Here is a 16,281-nt window from a genome sequence, read left to right on the forward strand (position 1 = left end):
AACAAATTCCTGAAAACTCAAAAAGAAGATGCATTAGATGCTCATTTTTCGATAAAAACATCTCAGCTTGCTGTCAATCTCTACTCTTCAGCCGCTGAATTATTTATATGGTTTTTTTGTATAAGTTTTGACAGCTTTGCAACTAAGGCTAGGATTTTTTGCTAAGAAAGCCAAAAAAAATCTATTTAATGTTATAAAAAATGTATCTTACCTGCTTCTTTATAAAAAATCTTCAAATTCACCACATTAATTTTTATTAAAAAGCCACATTTTTGTTTCAAATTATTTTATTTTTAAAATAAAATACATATAGGTCAAATCGATCGAAATGAAGAATTTAAATTTCAAAACTTTGATTTTGAAATTAAATTCTTTGATATCTTAATATACTTTTAAGACATTCTCATTATTATATATACATATATAGTAGATAGCACAAATTTCCAATTTATCTCTTATAATTTTATTTGTTATCCGAAAACGTAAACTTTTAAATAATCTATATTGTATAATATATATCTACAAATTTCCCCCTTTTTTTTCTCTCGTTGCCGTCAACGATTCCGTGTCGAAAACATACAAAGCGAGTTTTGATAAGCGAAAATTTCAACGATTTTAATTTTTTTAAAGTACACATACGAAATCGATTAAATCAATTTTTTCTTTTAATTATTTATTTATTTTTATTTTCGTAGATGTACTTATATACCAACGTACGTAATGTGATGAGGATCACAGGTTTCTTTCAAAATATATTTACACAAAAATATTTATATAACAATTTGCTTAAGATTTTTTTTTCGATTCGAATAAAGAAAGCGTACAATTCCTAATTTTTTTCATCTTCGCTAAATACTCGTTTGGTACTCAGTCGACATTTGATTTAGCATTCAAAAAATCTAAATAGTTGTAACGCAAATTGATCCAGACTAGAAATACAACGAATGCGATCTGATACCTCTAAATTACACAATTCATTCCAATTACTTTTATTATGTTTATCAGACTGTGTGAATCACAAAACGAAAATACAATGCGCCTTAATTTAAACTGTACATCAAAAAATAAAGCTTAGATCTCCCGCTTTTTTTTTTAATTTTTTCATTTTCAAGGACTAGATGGATTAAAAAGATGATTATCTTCTTTATCTGCGATCGGCTTTGAAAACATCAAATTTTACCTTACTTACACGATAGATATGTACATTTTTTACTATAGGTAACGTTTAGTTTACTGATATTGACACGATAGGATGTTCTGTCGCTTATTTTGAGCGATATTCCCATCCTGCTCAGAAGAATCTAAGGTAATAATAGTTGCTAAAAATGGTGATGGTACAGTATTCTCGAAGGTGACAATCTTGTTTCGTTTTACGGTATGTTCGGTTTATTAATTGACGTAAAAAGATAAAACGTAAAATCGTGAGTCACTCGATAGTGTCTTTGGCTTTTCCAGTCGTGTTCGTTTTCACTGTTGTTTATTTACTTCTTCAAAAAGTACTCTTGGAGGGTACTTTCATTACGTTCAACTGAGGAATTACCTGACTTGAAGTAGCGTCGTTGAAAGGAAACCGAAGACCAAAAGAGAGATGTGTGGTGGAATGAAAGTCATTGGACCACCAGCGGCTGAAAACAAAGAAAATATATGAAATGAAAAATTGAAAAGAGAAATTGATAAAGTTCATTTATTTAAGCGTACGTTGCGTGGTGTAATAAAACGAATGTCTTAAAATTCGACCCTGTTTTTTGCGTGCTTTATCTGATAATCGAACCCGTATCGATTTTAGGTCCACAGATGCCCATCATCAGACTGTTACGATGTAATGAAAACTTCGAAATGGTTTGGGATCGTAAAACAACGAACGTACGGGAAATATAAACATAGCGATAAAGGTAGGGTGCGAATTGTGTAGGCAGACATTTCCGGGAAAGAAACTTTATAGTTTCCTAAAAAGAAAGAAAAAATAATATTACATAATAACGTATCTAAAAAATTCTTTAAGGATTATAACGATTTATTTTAGACGTTCTTGTCTAACAGTACATTTACTACTAAATCGATAAATAAAGCTAGGACAGTTGTGGCGTTGCCGTAAATTATTGGGGATGGCTTTCTGGAAATAGATATGCTGTCATGGTTAACAAGACAGTAAAATTTGTAACATTCTCGATAAATTAATTAACGTTAAATGTCTTATTTGTTGTTATTTATATAAATTATTTTTTAAAAATGTATTTGTGGTATGAGATAGAATCGACACGGTCTTTAATGATGAAAAACTTGGGGTGGCCTCGGCGAGAAAACTAAATCAGATAAGTTTAACGGAGGATTGCTATGGGAATAGCTGTAGAATTGGCTTAGTTGTCGGGAACAGAGGGAGTCGATCCGGCGTAGGTGGCGCCGCGAACGTATAAAAGTGAGCACTTTGTTCTCGCGGTCGGTTCGCGCTAATGGGATGTCAGAGATTTTCCGATCTTTTTGCCTCTTCGAAGAAGAGAAACACGGAGCACTCGGTCGGTTTGTGAATTTACCGGACGGATTACTCGACTTTTGCTTTATTTAACGGCCGGCCCGGTTACTTAATGTGTCCCTTTTGCCCCACCATTTATATGGATTAGGGTGGGCAAGCCTTGGATTTTCCGACACTGCCACTCTGCACTAAGGGAAACCTTTAAAATAAAATGAGCCCTACTATAAGTTGGTGTCGCCAAGAATGCAACAACACGTCAAAAGTATATTCTTTTTTGAGCCACATCTAAAAGCTTTAAAACAACCCACGTCTTATATTTGGCAGGATCCATTTCCACAGACATATTCCCCAATCAATATGTCCTTGTAGAAGACATTTTTGGGTCTGTTATCGGGCTGATAAGTTCGCACACTGACAGGGATTTCGAGCGATATGTCCCGCTGGAAATCCCCTCTTTCCAGATTTTCTATATCTAAATATATATGCCCACGAGCTATGAGAAATCCGGCATTTTTATCGCAGGTGGTACGCGGAAGGATGGAAGCGATGAAGGAGTAAATCCGATCACGTTTACCGCCTTCTCCATTGAACAAAAAGAACAGAAGATGTGAAATCGCCCTCGTTATACTTATATTTTCATGTAAGATTCATAAAAGGGCATCATTGAAAATACAGGATATGATAACTCCTCTTCACGAAAAGAGGTAATTTCAGGAGAAATCTCAGCCGAGATTTACAATTTTTCGCGCGCAATATGAAATCTTGCAATCTATCACGAGCCCGCTTTATTATTAAACTGGAGGTGTCACAGCAAAGGGCCATTTATTACCTTGCACCCTGTCCGCTCGAGATCCTGCAGGCGCCACCGTCCCCCTACTTTCCAGAACCGAAGCCCTCGGCTGCTTTTCGCCCTCCACGGATTCCTCGTTGCTTCTCAGGTATACACGAGCGATTGTAGCAAGGCATTTTAACTTCATGTCGCCCCTGTTGAAGTGATGCTGTTTGACTGTGAATTCCAAGCCGAGGACGGACGTTTCCAGACCTTCCCGGCCAGTAACGACGATGTCAGGACCTCGTAGGAAGTCCGAATCCGCAGGTTCGCCATTAATGAACCAAGCCAATTGGGCGGCTGGTTTAGAGCGACCAGAAGTACAATTTACTCTGACGGTATCGCCAACTTGGTAACGAGGACGACCCCCAGATATCTTCGGGCCTGTATCTGGTAAAGCTGGAATAAAGAAAATCATTTGTTAAAGGATACACTTTTTATAATTTAAGTACTCATTGCAATAACCGTATCGAAAGAACACCTCACGCGTTAAAAAAAATCGATATCCACGAGTGCATCTCAAAGAAAACTTAGATGAGGGAAAGACAAAGCCACTTAACTGGTAACGTTTTTATCCCGTCGAGTGCCCGGTTATAAGTGGCTCTATGCGAGAACGGCACGTATTGAAATTTTTAATCTTTTTCTTTTGCCGGCGCGTCATTCGAGCACAAAAGGGCTTTCGCCGAGGTACTCGACGTTCATTGTTTCTAGCCACGCTTCTTTTCCATACTTGCCGCATAGGGTGATGCATAACTAATTCTATTCAGCGAAAGTATGGAACGTGGTTACCGCGCAGTGAGACAGCAATATTTCAGACCTGATTGACGTATCCAATCCCGTACAAAAAATTACCCGATAGCTATAAAAAAGGAGGATGTGGATCCCATGGGCTGCCTTTGTACCTGAATTACTTCAGCCGCCAGTTATAGAAGTTTTTATCTTCGGGTCTCTAACTTAAATAAGTGAGGACGGAGGCGGGGAGGACATGGGAGGGTAAAGTTTTCCTGTTTCTCTTCGGGCCACCCCGCTAGATTAAATCAGGGGATGAAACAATGCCTTTCTGCGGTTATTCCGTTCTTTCTTTTAACTTTTTCGTTACCTCGAGACAGCAGGCGTGCCTTTTTTATCCCTCTCAGTTCGTTGTTTTTTTTATTCCACGATTAATATAATTTTTATTGCCATTGTTATATTTTTCTTTTCTATAAGATGATCTTTTTATATTAAGTATACAAAAATAAATTATCTATTTTTTAAATATTCCAAATTCGTTCCCCATCGAGATCCGATCGATGCTTAGAACTCCAAACGAGATATATGACCTAAGGATTTGGCCAGCTACGACAGAGAATGGGAGTGGTCTTAAGAAGCTACTTTGTCAGACAACGGTCCCAATTAAAAAACAGAAAAGGAGAAAATGGCAAATGCTTGTCTTGTAGGTCAACATTTAAAAAAACACCTTTATCTCGGTGAAAACGAGAAACTGAACTAAGAATTTTATAAGAAGCTTAAAGGCTATGTTGAAGCATTTTCAAAGACACAACACACTCGTGATGCCTTGAAATGGTTCTCATTGTATATGGATGTGTGTCTACTTTGTGAGGAAAGAAAAAATTCGTACAAAAATTTGATGTTGGTAGATTATCTAATCGACAATGTTAAGACTGCAAAGATTTTGCGTTACTTTAATGAGACGTTTGCGACATAACGCAAAGTTGTGTTATTAAAAAGAAAAAAATCCCTATTATAATTTTAAAATGTTACCTAATTCAACTTTATCTCATAAAGAAAAACCAAAAGCTTAAAAAATGTAAAGTGTAATAAACTATAAAAGCCAGCTAAAATCAAAAAACTGCAAATACGAATTTTTAGTGGAAAAAGTTAATAAAGCTTTATTAATTATTAATAAAGGATTTACTTTGCAGCTTTTGCACCAGATTATTTAGAAAACTTTAAAGAGTTTACGTTACATACAAGATTTTTTTTTAGCAAACAAAGTTTACGTCAAATCAAAAACACATAACATTACACAGGTGATATTTCCCAAGATATGCAACGATGTAATATGCGGTGTTGTAAAGCAGGAATCCGCTCGTTCGGAAAGTTATGAAATTTTAAATTCGATTTATTATTAAACGAAACAAGCTCTCTTCTAGACACGGAAAGTTCCTCAATATCCCTAAGAATTAGAACACATTCGTTTAACCCTTGTTAGTAAGTATCATATATTATCGTGAAACTTCGTAATAATCAATAGTGGTGATAATGAATAATACGAATTTAAAGAATCTTTTAGCATAGAGAACTAAATGAAACTTCTTTGGGCGCCTCTTATGTAACAGGTCCTCCCTAAAAGTTAAGAAATCGCCCACTTATGATCTTATAACCGGATTGGTTCTTAAAAATATTAATATGAGCTACGTATGGTACTGCTTATTTTCAACGCAATCGCAAGATTAGGATCATTCCCGATACAATGGAAGGTGTTCCAAATAACTATGGTGGATTTCCTACCGCCCAATAAGTTTACTTCCATTGCTTTCAAAAGTGTTCGAAAAGCTCTTATTGAGGAGACTTCAGAGCATCATAGTAAAGAAAAAGTTAAATCCTAACTATCAATTTGGGTTTAGAAAACAGCATGGTACTATAGAAAAAGTGCCCAGAGTAGTGAGATCAGCTAGAGATGCCTTAGAGGTCAAAAAATATTGTACAGCAGCTTTTTTAGACACATCACAGGCTTTCGACAGAGTATGGCATGACAGTCTTATAGCCAAACTTAAAATCTATCTACCTTATCCAGTATTGGAATCATATCTGTCGGAGAGATAATTTTTCTTTAAACAAAATGACGCATATTTGCTGCTGCTACCGATACATGCTGGAGTTCCTCAAGATAGTATTTTGGAATATCTTCTATACACAGCCGAGATGCCTACGACAAACAACACTTTGATTACTACATATGCGGACGATAATGTAGTTATGGCTACTCATACATCTCCTGAAATGGCGTCCCAAAACCTACAATATCACAATAATGACTAAAAATAAATCCGAATAAGTCCACTCATATCATATACACTCTAAAAAAGTGAATTTGTCCTACTCTTACATTAAATACTTTTAAAATTTACCTGGATCATCACCTAACTTGGAAAAAAAATATTTGGGCCAAACGGCTTCAATTAGGACTATTATACAGGAAAATGCACTGGTTTATGAATAGACTCACAACTCAGCCTAGACAATAAGTTGCTTATATATACTGGCATACTGAAACCTGTTTGGGAATATGGTATTCTTCGACAAATATGTAACATACCTTGGTTCGTACTTAATTACATCTTACATCAAGACCTCAATATGCTTACTGTGAAAGAGGTAATTGTCCAGCGAAGTTCCAAGTACCTAATAAAAGCTAAGGCTGCAAATTCATTCAAATCGACTTGCAAAAAATCTGTAGCGCCGGGCAACTATTAAAAGATTGAAGCTAAAGGATCTATCAAAATTATCCATATCGGAATAAAGAACGTACCTATCTTTAATTTGTTATACTAAATAAAAATGTTATTGTTTGTCATAACTATGCTTTAATATGGTTTTCTTTGGGACCTACTATTGAGCAGGTTTATTGTTGTTGTATGCGATAGATTGCAGTAATAAAAGGAAAATAGAAAAAAATCTTATGAATGATTGATAACGTTCATGATTGAATATTTAATGTTATTGAATGTGTACTTGGATATTAAGGTGATTAACTCTGACATTAAGACGATAAAAAATGTATTGTAACAAAATCAGAACTATAAAACCAACGTAGTACTTTAAAAAACTTTTTAAATGGGCCACAACTTAATGGTGCGGTTACGTGTATAAAACAGGTTATAATTGCGATTTAATTAAATAGCAGAGTCGCCACAGTGTGCAGGGTTTCCGTCCACTGCAATATTAATATAACATTTATTAAAGAGGTTAAAAGCCACTTAACACGCGCATAAAACACATCTGTAATGCTCCGTTTTATTTCCCGGTATGTGGTCACTTATTCATTTGTCAACGAGGGCTTGTCACCCCGGGTGGCTCGCAATAAAAGGGTTGAAATAATAAATTATTTTTCGGAGCTATTCTCTCATCGACGTAACGTAATTCGAAACGTTTCGTATTCGAAACGACAGATCCGTTTCATTCTCGTACCAAATCGTCCCTGTTGACATTAAATATTTGCTCTGTGCTTGTGCGTCCGTCAAGTTTATACGTGCTTTGCGGAACGTTCAATTATCGTATAGTGTTGACAAATCTCAACGTAACAAATGCATAAAGAATAATTATACGAAAACTAGACGTAAATAGTTACATAAACTTGATATTAGTGACGCAACTAAGCTATGATTAACGAAAAAATAGCGTTATATCGTTTTAACCTACATAATGAAATATCGTGGTGGCTTTATCTGATCGCACGTCGCGTCGAGAAAACTGTAGGAAATCGACCTCGTCGGTGGGGGCTGTAGCACCCACCTCTCTCAATCAATGCTGGTAGTCAAAAAACGTACCAGATTTATGTTTCATTTGAACAAAACCCCTTCAATCGGCGACTTTTCGATAACGTCAACCTTCGCTCCTTCTTGGGTACCACCCTTCCGTCGATCTTTATTAGAAACACATACAATATCAATCGCCTTGTTCCAGTCCTATTGTCGGAGTAACGACCGATCGTATCGCTTCTTTACCAAGGGGGGGAAAGAAAATTCCCCAACCCTGTTCCGCGCGCTCCAATTTTCTTAAATGTAATTACCCGCCCCAAAAACCGATAGCGGCGAACGTTTTACCCTAACTCCCCGGCCGCCCGGCCCTTATTTCGCCCTACGAGGTAATTTAGCTATGTTTACGGTTTTGGTGGAGGAGCTGGTCTTTGTTATAGTTTTTCCATGGAGGTTTACTGCATCTAATTGGAATTGGGGTAAATGTAGCGTTAATTGCGAGATGAACAGAAAGATAAAGACGTTTCTCTTCGTGGAAAGGAAAAGGCGTAAATAAAACACTGCATTGCAATAGGAGATTACCCGGAAGGATATCGGAAATCAGGACGGTACCGTGACGCCCAACATGAAAAATTCAGATGGGGCTGTAGTCCCGGACAGAATTTCATGTACTTTAATGTTTAATGTTCGCCGATAAAACAGGGGTTGCCGCGTTTCGGATTCCCCAGGACATTTTCCTCTCCCGAGTCCTTTTTGCAAGAACCCTTGCGGATGCGCTCGCAAAATTGAAAACCGATCCCCACCGGAAACTTTTTCACGGTCGCCTTGAATACGCTTCCACAGCGAGTAGAATTCGAGTGTTCAAGTTATGCTATTTTATGTATTTTCACTTTGAAGTAAGCCGACCATTTACTCGCTTTGTGTAAATTGAGGCGCCAGTTGTATTGCGACGGCAAGTTCCGCTACGTTTTGAACCCGCGGATCCATTACCGACTGCGGAACGTCCATTTTCACTCTCCCACCTCCCTACACCTCTAACAACTCCTCATCCCTAAGACACGAAGTTCGACCCCCCTTGACGACTGCATTCCTCTTATTACCACTATAATTGCATCGCTCGAATCACTCAGATGTTTCTGAACAGTTGAAGTTTACTTAATGTTTCTTCTCTGAACGGTTTGCACTTAACCAAAAGTATGGCACTAATTACCAACATTTATCACAATTTTCAGTTTTAAACTTCTTTAGCTTTTTCATTTGTAAAGTTTTAGCTATCGATAGAAAATCAAATTAAAAAACAGAGTTATTTTAAAATATCACTGAAAGACTGAGATATAATTGATACAACAAGGGTCGAAATTGAGGTTGATACAGTGTGGAAGGATCAAGTATCAAATTATTCCCAATATAAGGTGGGAGAATGGAAAGAGGTCAATGAAGGGGTCAAGAATAGAAACCTTCCTGTTCATATAAAATAAATGTCTCAAGAAGGAAGAGTTTCGTTATACTTGGAAAGTGTCGGGCTTTGTATTGATAGAAAACCCGAAAGATGACCCGGATTGAAGACAACTTATTACTCAATCTGCCTCGAGGCAATGATCACTGTCAATCAGGGGTAGACTGAATAAGATAGAAGCCTGAATTAAATAGAAGGGTGAATAAGAATGCTAGTAGGGATTTGGGGAAGCTAGATCGATGATGAACGCAATTAGAAAAGTTTAAGGTGTTGAACAACAAGTTAAAAGAATATATAAAAAATAAAATTGAAGATGATTATTATTGAATTTTGAAGGGGTGGGCAATTTGGGAAATTCGGCCACTTTTGAATTGTTGCAAAGTTTATGATGTTAATGGATCCATTAAAATGTCACAGTGTCATACAATTCTTTATGGAATGATTTAGTCTTATTAGAGGAAATATGTGGAACTAAATAGTAGTCATTTGACTCTTCGATTATTGGACGTTGAATCAAGTTATAGACGAGCTATTTTTGTACGAGATCGTTTTATGACTTTACTACATAATTAACATTTTATAAAAATGATGAAGAAGTCATTAGACAAAATGAGGTTGCGAGGGTTTTCCAATGGGTTACCAAACCTTCCTTTGTAGAATTTGTCTTGAAACGAGAACATTGAAGTGATTAATAAAAACTCAATCTAAGAATTCCTGGGAGATTTTAGTGTTTTGATGAAGAGCACAACATCTAAAGAAATAAGAACACAGCCGGGGCAACACCAAACTCTTCATCTCATCACCAAAGTCCAAGGAATAGCAGATTTGTAGGAGGTTAAATTAGAAAAAGCACGTGTTTTGATTGTGGAGAGAAAACTTTACAGAAAATAAGCAGATGTTTGCAAAGATTTATTTTCCTTTGTTAAAACTGGCTAAGTAACTACAAGACTTTACTAACATACTAACGGTAAATAAAAAATGTTTACAATTGCATTGATATCGAGACACAACATTACATAAATCTCATAAATAATACAGAATATATACAGCAGGTGCATTGTTGAGGCCCTCATATCCGTTGTCACCCTTTACATTTGAAAATTACGAAAATTAAAGTTAATTATACCCCAATTAACGGTAACTAAAGTCTAAACATACTGTATAATATAATTTACCATCAGCTTTATGGCCCATTAAATATAATAATAACCTCTCTGGTCTAAACCCACCTGTAACTTGAACTCTTAATGAAGGAATATTTAATAACATTTATAGATATGTAAAAAAGTTATTTTTATATAATAATTATGATTTTAAACAAATTTTTATAACTCAAAAAAGTGTTCTAAATGAAATATATTGACGCTATCCTACATGTTATGGAAACATAAATCAACCTCCCCTATCTGCGACGAACAGTTTTAATTTTGGCACATCGATATATTCCTACTAAGCTAAAATTGGTCATAGATCACATAGACGTGAAGTAGCATCACGCAATCCTTCAGGTTGGGTGTGAAATAGCACGGCGTATTAAAGCAATTTCCTTTAGGGAGAAGGTAAAAAAAAATTGAAACTGATATAAATTAACGGTAGTGATTTTTACTCCTTCATCGATATCTTTCAAAGGGGATGAAAACTCCAAGGATAGATGACGTAAAGCTTGAATTTGGACAAAGACTTTGCATTCATTAGAGGGGGCGCTGAGGGGCTCAGCGCTGAGTAATGGCTGGCCTCCTCAGGTCCATGCAGCTAACCAGACAGGATTATATCAGATTAACATAAGACACAGGCGAGTTTAGCCTTTTCCTGGCATTGAGTAATTGTCCTGGGCCATTTCTCCCCTTTTAGAGGGGCGAAAGGAAAGCGTTTTAAGCCGAAGAGGGATATTTTAACTATTTTAACTCTCTTCGTTTCTAAAATGGAAATTTTTGTACTTACCCACCACCATCATTTGGCCATGTTCGGTGACTGTTTGGAAGTAAGGCGCCTCGCCCGACACCTCGCATCGGTACAGGCCCGTAGTTGACAACTGAACCGAAGATAACACGACTTGACTCTCCGACGAGTTATGAAGCTGAAACAAGAGATAGGCTGTTGCATATAAATGCGCCAGTTTCTCGGAGACGTCGGAAATTTACACAAGATAACTTCGAATGCGGTGAGAATTGCAATTTTTTTTTACTGAAATTCATTCATGCGAAAGTTAACGTTCGAAAATAAATACATAATTTGGAAAATGTAGTGAAGTGTAAGTATAAAATAAAAATTATTACATAAATGTAAAGTTAATTATAAACATTTTCATTAAAGTGGAATAGTTTTTGCGGAGCACTCCAACATGAAATATTATGAATATTTTAAATCATTTTTAATGTTACACTAATTGACCATATTAATATGTGAAAGCAGACACGTTGAATTTTAATGATAACTAATTGCATAGTGTATTGTAAATTAAACCAAATTATTTCATTTTAGTTTACGTTTCTTTGAAATGTTCATTAATATGAATTAAATTAAAACTGCATTGCATTTGTTACTAGTTGTGTAAAATATTTGAAATGCAATTATAATTAATTTAATATGAACGTACAAATTGGATTTGTTTTAAATTTTATATAACGTTAAAGAATTTATTACTATAGTTTACTATAGTTAGGAATTCATTCCGCAGATTAGTGCTAGTTCTAGTTTTAGTTGTTATTGAGCGTTAGATTGTTGAATATTTTTTATTGAACTAAAACTAGAATTAACACTAGACCTAAAACTAGAATCATTCGGGTTTAGCCACACGTCTCTCAAGACGGCTAAACCCGAACGATTCTAGTTCTAGGTCTTGTGTTAGTTCTTGGTTTACTTAGTATTCAGAGCTACATTATTGTATGTTTTTATTGAACTAAAAGTAGACCTAAAACCAGAAAAAGGCAGGAACTAGATCAGGTTGGGTTGGGTTTTAGTCGGAATGATCAAATCTTATCTTTCAAATCGTGGTATAGCAACTCCGTACAGAAGAACCTTGCCCATTTATAGTGGTGTGCTGAAAAGATCAGTTTTGGGACTCTACATTGTAGAACGTATTTTACGATGACATATTGACAGTCAATGTAGAAGACGAGATAAACCTCATAGAAACATAAAACTCACAAAAACAGAGCTGAACAAAGCCAAGTGGGCCGTGCAAAAGATCATTGGAAGGCTTCAAGAAATGAAACTGAAAGTGGCCGCTGCGAAGACTGAGATGGTGCAGGGACGAAGAAAGATCAAAGAGCTGAGTATCGACGTATGGGGAACAGCGGTGCAAAGTTCGGAAAGCGTTAAGTATCTGGGTGTAGTCATTAATAGAGACATGATAATGTCCAGACAAGTAGTCGAAATCGTTAAGAACGTCACGTATGTCGAACATACTTCTAAAATTGATGCCAATCGCGGGGGGCCAGCAGAAGAAAGCTCATCGCAGGTGCAGCGAATCGTACTATGCGCCGCGCCGACACCATGGAAGGAAGCTTTAAATTTGCAGAATTATAGAAGACTTCTGCAATCGGTACACAAAACACTGTGTATCGGGGTTGTCTCCACTTATCGTACCGTCTCGGGTGTCGGAGTAGAGGTAGTAGCCCGAATGCCACCGATCGATCTCATGGTGGACGAGAGGAATGCTATGTACCAAAGAGGAAAGGGTTGCAAGGGTGAACTTAGAACCGAACTCATGGAGGAATGCTATCCCGGACTTGGTATCCTGGGTGAACAGAGACGGAGTTGTTGACTTGGTTGGTTCTGTGGAGAGTCTTAGCATATAGAAATAAGGAAGGAGTGTAGAGCAGTATGCGAAGAAGAGCTAGAAAGTAGAAACGTCGAAAAAATGATGTTGTGCTCGGAGCCAAAGTGGAATACCATTGTTAACATGTTAGCGAAGATCATGGGCTATAAAGAGAAGATCGAGTACCAAAAAGAGGCGGACGGGAGAAAACTGGGAAGAAGAAGATGATTGGGGGGGGGGGGTTCCCCTAATTTAATAATAAATATGTAAGTAAGAGATAATAATTCAAAAAGTAATGAGGTTCCTTTCCATCTAGGTATGACCAATAAGTAAAGTAATCCAAAAGGTAATTGGATCATATGTCTCCCATAATGAGGAGTGCAAGCAATGGAGAAAAGAGAAGAGCCTCTTTAAGACTGATTACTGATGAATGAACTGATTACTGTTCCAAGCCCACCAAAAAATGAAGAAGTTCTATATGAGCGGAAGGACGGAAACGATGAAAGACGTTTGATTTCCGCGAAGTAATATCCTGAAGGGCGGTTTCGGGAAAAGAGGGGAAAGAGTTTTAGACGGTCAGAAAAGGGTTGGGTTGGGTACGTACGACTACGTGTCTTGAGACAGCTAAACCCGAATGTTTCTAGTTCTAGGTCTAGTATTAGTTCTAATGCTAGTGTTAGTTCTAGTTTTACTTATTATTCAGTGCTAGATTGTTGTACGTTTTTATTGAACTAATAGTAGAACTAACACCAGACCTAGAACTAGAAGCATTCGGGTTTAGCCGTCTTAACAGACGTTCGGCTAAATCCGAATGTTTCTAGTTCTTGGTTTAGTATTAGTTCTAATGCTAGTGTTAGTTCAAGTTTTAGTTGTTATTCATTGTTGTATACTTTTCCTTGAATTAAACCTAGAACTATTTGAAATGCAATTATAATAAATTTAGTATAAACGTACAAATTGAGTTTGTTTTAAATTTTATATAAAGTAAAAAAAAATTTATGACAATAGTTTTGAATCTTATGTAATAATGTTTTGCTTATTCAGTTTTCTGGTGTGAAAAGAAGCTTTGTGAGGTAGTGGCGTATCCGTTCCGGAGACTTGGGCAGGAACAGCATATGCGCCCTGAAAATTTTAAAGTATCAAAGGGTCGTTTGCGCCGCGTCATTTGAATAATACGGGACGTTCGGTTAGCCGCTCCCTCTATTACCGAGCGCGAAGTTTGGGACCAGTGGCGTGCAGTTTACGAAACGGTCGCCGCCCGCTAATGGAATGCATTTTCCGACTTTCCCGGGTGCACTCGTTGCACTGTCGCCCCCGTTCTTTTGAAATATTGGGCCGCATTATTGCGTAATTAGTCGCCGGTCGTTTTGCGTTTCGCCTATTATTTCCCAAAACTGAATCCGCGTAATAAACGTGCCCATACGGTACTTCCGCTTTCTCTCTTTCGCGCTTATTTTGTTTGTGTTTCAGTTTGTTTTAGTGGACACGTTTCATTTCGACCATTAATGACCACACTCATTAACCATAATTTAGTGAACAATAAATAAAAAGGGAGAATAGAAAATGTTGGTACTATAAAGAAAATCTTTTCTTCTATTTTACCTTTCTAAAATTCATTATACACCACTCAAGCTTCCTTTTTTTGCTTTCCATCTGACGCTACTATATTATACCGTGCAAAAATGTTCACGAACCTTCGCACTAAATTTATATTAAAAGCAAAAATTATATTAGAGTAGACCCCTGTGGGTCCCACGTTCCTAGTCCTTTCATAGTGTGCGCCCTTCCAGTTTTCACAACGTAAAAAAAGAAACGTCGGTTTTAGTAGGTCGTTTTACCGTACAACGTCTGAGTCAAAAATCGATGCACATTTTTGCTCTGCACGGTGCCTTCTATGGCAGGTAGCTTAGCCATTCTATTCCAGGACTAAACCGCAACGAGAAGGCGATATATCAGACCTTAAGCAGCTCGGAATATCGTACATCAGGCCCCATTGTGGGTTTAGAATAAACGCGGCGCGCTGAGGAGATGGGATCATCCGTTTTGTCGAGCCGAGACGTCTTCTATAATTAGAAATATAAGCTAAAAGCTTTCTTTAAATAACAAAACGAAGGAAGTGTATTCTTTCTTTTATTTCTTTGAAACGTTTCTGTTTGATGTAATTTTGGCGGAGGAGCCGGTGGATTTCCTAATAAATTATTCAATCTTTTACGATTTGCAGTCAGGTGAACTCATTTTGTTAAGTTTGCAATAAAGATAACGTTTTAGAAGTAGTCTAACAGCATTAACTTGGCGTGCCATTAAGCAATCACGGTCTAAGTAATACTTTCTATAGTCGAATTATCGCGTTGCATATCTTCGCCGGTTGGTTGGTTGGACGAATGCGCACTTATTACTCACTGCAGGTATATGCAGCCCTCTTTCCAAGACGATAATGAGATTAGCGCACGGATGTACATTTTGGTATGAAACTGAGGAGGGGAACGAAAACATGCCCTAGGTTGCTGTTGTAGCGAGAAATTAGATGCGAGGCGCTTTATATGATGGCAGAAACGATGCAGAACCATCCGAGCGTCGTATTAATACTAAACTTCCGAGATCCTGAATAATGCCGAAATATTTCTTGGATACATTCCTAATTCCCCAACTAATTATATTTTATTGATCACCACTTGTTATTACATTAAATTTCATTTTAAATGTTTATCTTAAGGTAATTGAATGTTACGGGACGTATTTACTTACAATTCACGGTTAGAATAATATTTCCTTTATCGATTAACGTGATAGCGCGACAACCGTTCATTGACGTCCCATTTAGAGGGTCGGATAACACGGCTAATTAGTCAAGGAGCTCGCTTAAAACGCGAACTTACGATCAGATAAGAAGTCGGTGTTTATTTAGAGGTTCACGCGATATTCGCGCTAACCGGTTCGGACCTCGTGAACTTTTTTCAACTTTCAGAACGAAATTCACGTCGTCGCGCACGCTTCTCCACTCCGTTTAAATGACGTTCGAACTTAATTATAAGGTAATTATACGGCGGCGCTTTTTTGGTTTTCGAGCACGGGAAATCATTTTGACGTGTAATTTTCTGCTAAATTCAAAAGGTTTTTCTTTCGAATGTTAAATACATATGTCTTTTTGTTATCTACCAATTCATCTAATTTCTGAATCGTTTCTTTATCTCTCCTAAATACCGTTTGGGTAGCATTTTGGTCACAAAGTCAAAAAAAACTCCTTAATGGCTAAATTTTAAGTATATCTTAAAATTGACTCCATGCTAA

General features: G+C 36.9%; 1 protein-coding gene across 4 annotated transcripts in view; it reads right to left on the reverse strand.

The window, feature by feature from the left end:
- Window positions 1-285: 285 nt before the first annotated feature.
- LOC111429033 (cell adhesion molecule 3-like) overlaps window positions 286-16,281 on the reverse strand; it is a 159,669-nt gene continuing 143,673 nt past the window's right edge. For all 4 annotated transcript variants that reach the window (XM_071200195.1, XM_071200197.1, XM_071200196.1 and 1 more), the window contains 3 exons: window positions 11,175-11,310; window positions 3,300-3,698; window positions 286-1,625 (listed from right to left, as the gene is read on the reverse strand). In XM_071200195.1, the coding sequence (XP_071056296.1) occupies window positions 1,537-1,625; window positions 3,300-3,698; window positions 11,175-11,310 (624 nt within the window). In that variant the 3' untranslated portion in view covers window positions 286-1,536. The remainder of the gene's footprint in view (window positions 1,626-3,299; window positions 3,699-11,174; window positions 11,311-16,281) is intronic.

Source organism: Onthophagus taurus, chromosome 11 (genome assembly GCF_036711975.1).
Source record: "Onthophagus taurus isolate NC chromosome 11, IU_Otau_3.0, whole genome shotgun sequence".
In the NCBI taxonomy this organism is placed as follows: domain Eukaryota; kingdom Metazoa; phylum Arthropoda; class Insecta; order Coleoptera; family Scarabaeidae; genus Onthophagus; species Onthophagus taurus.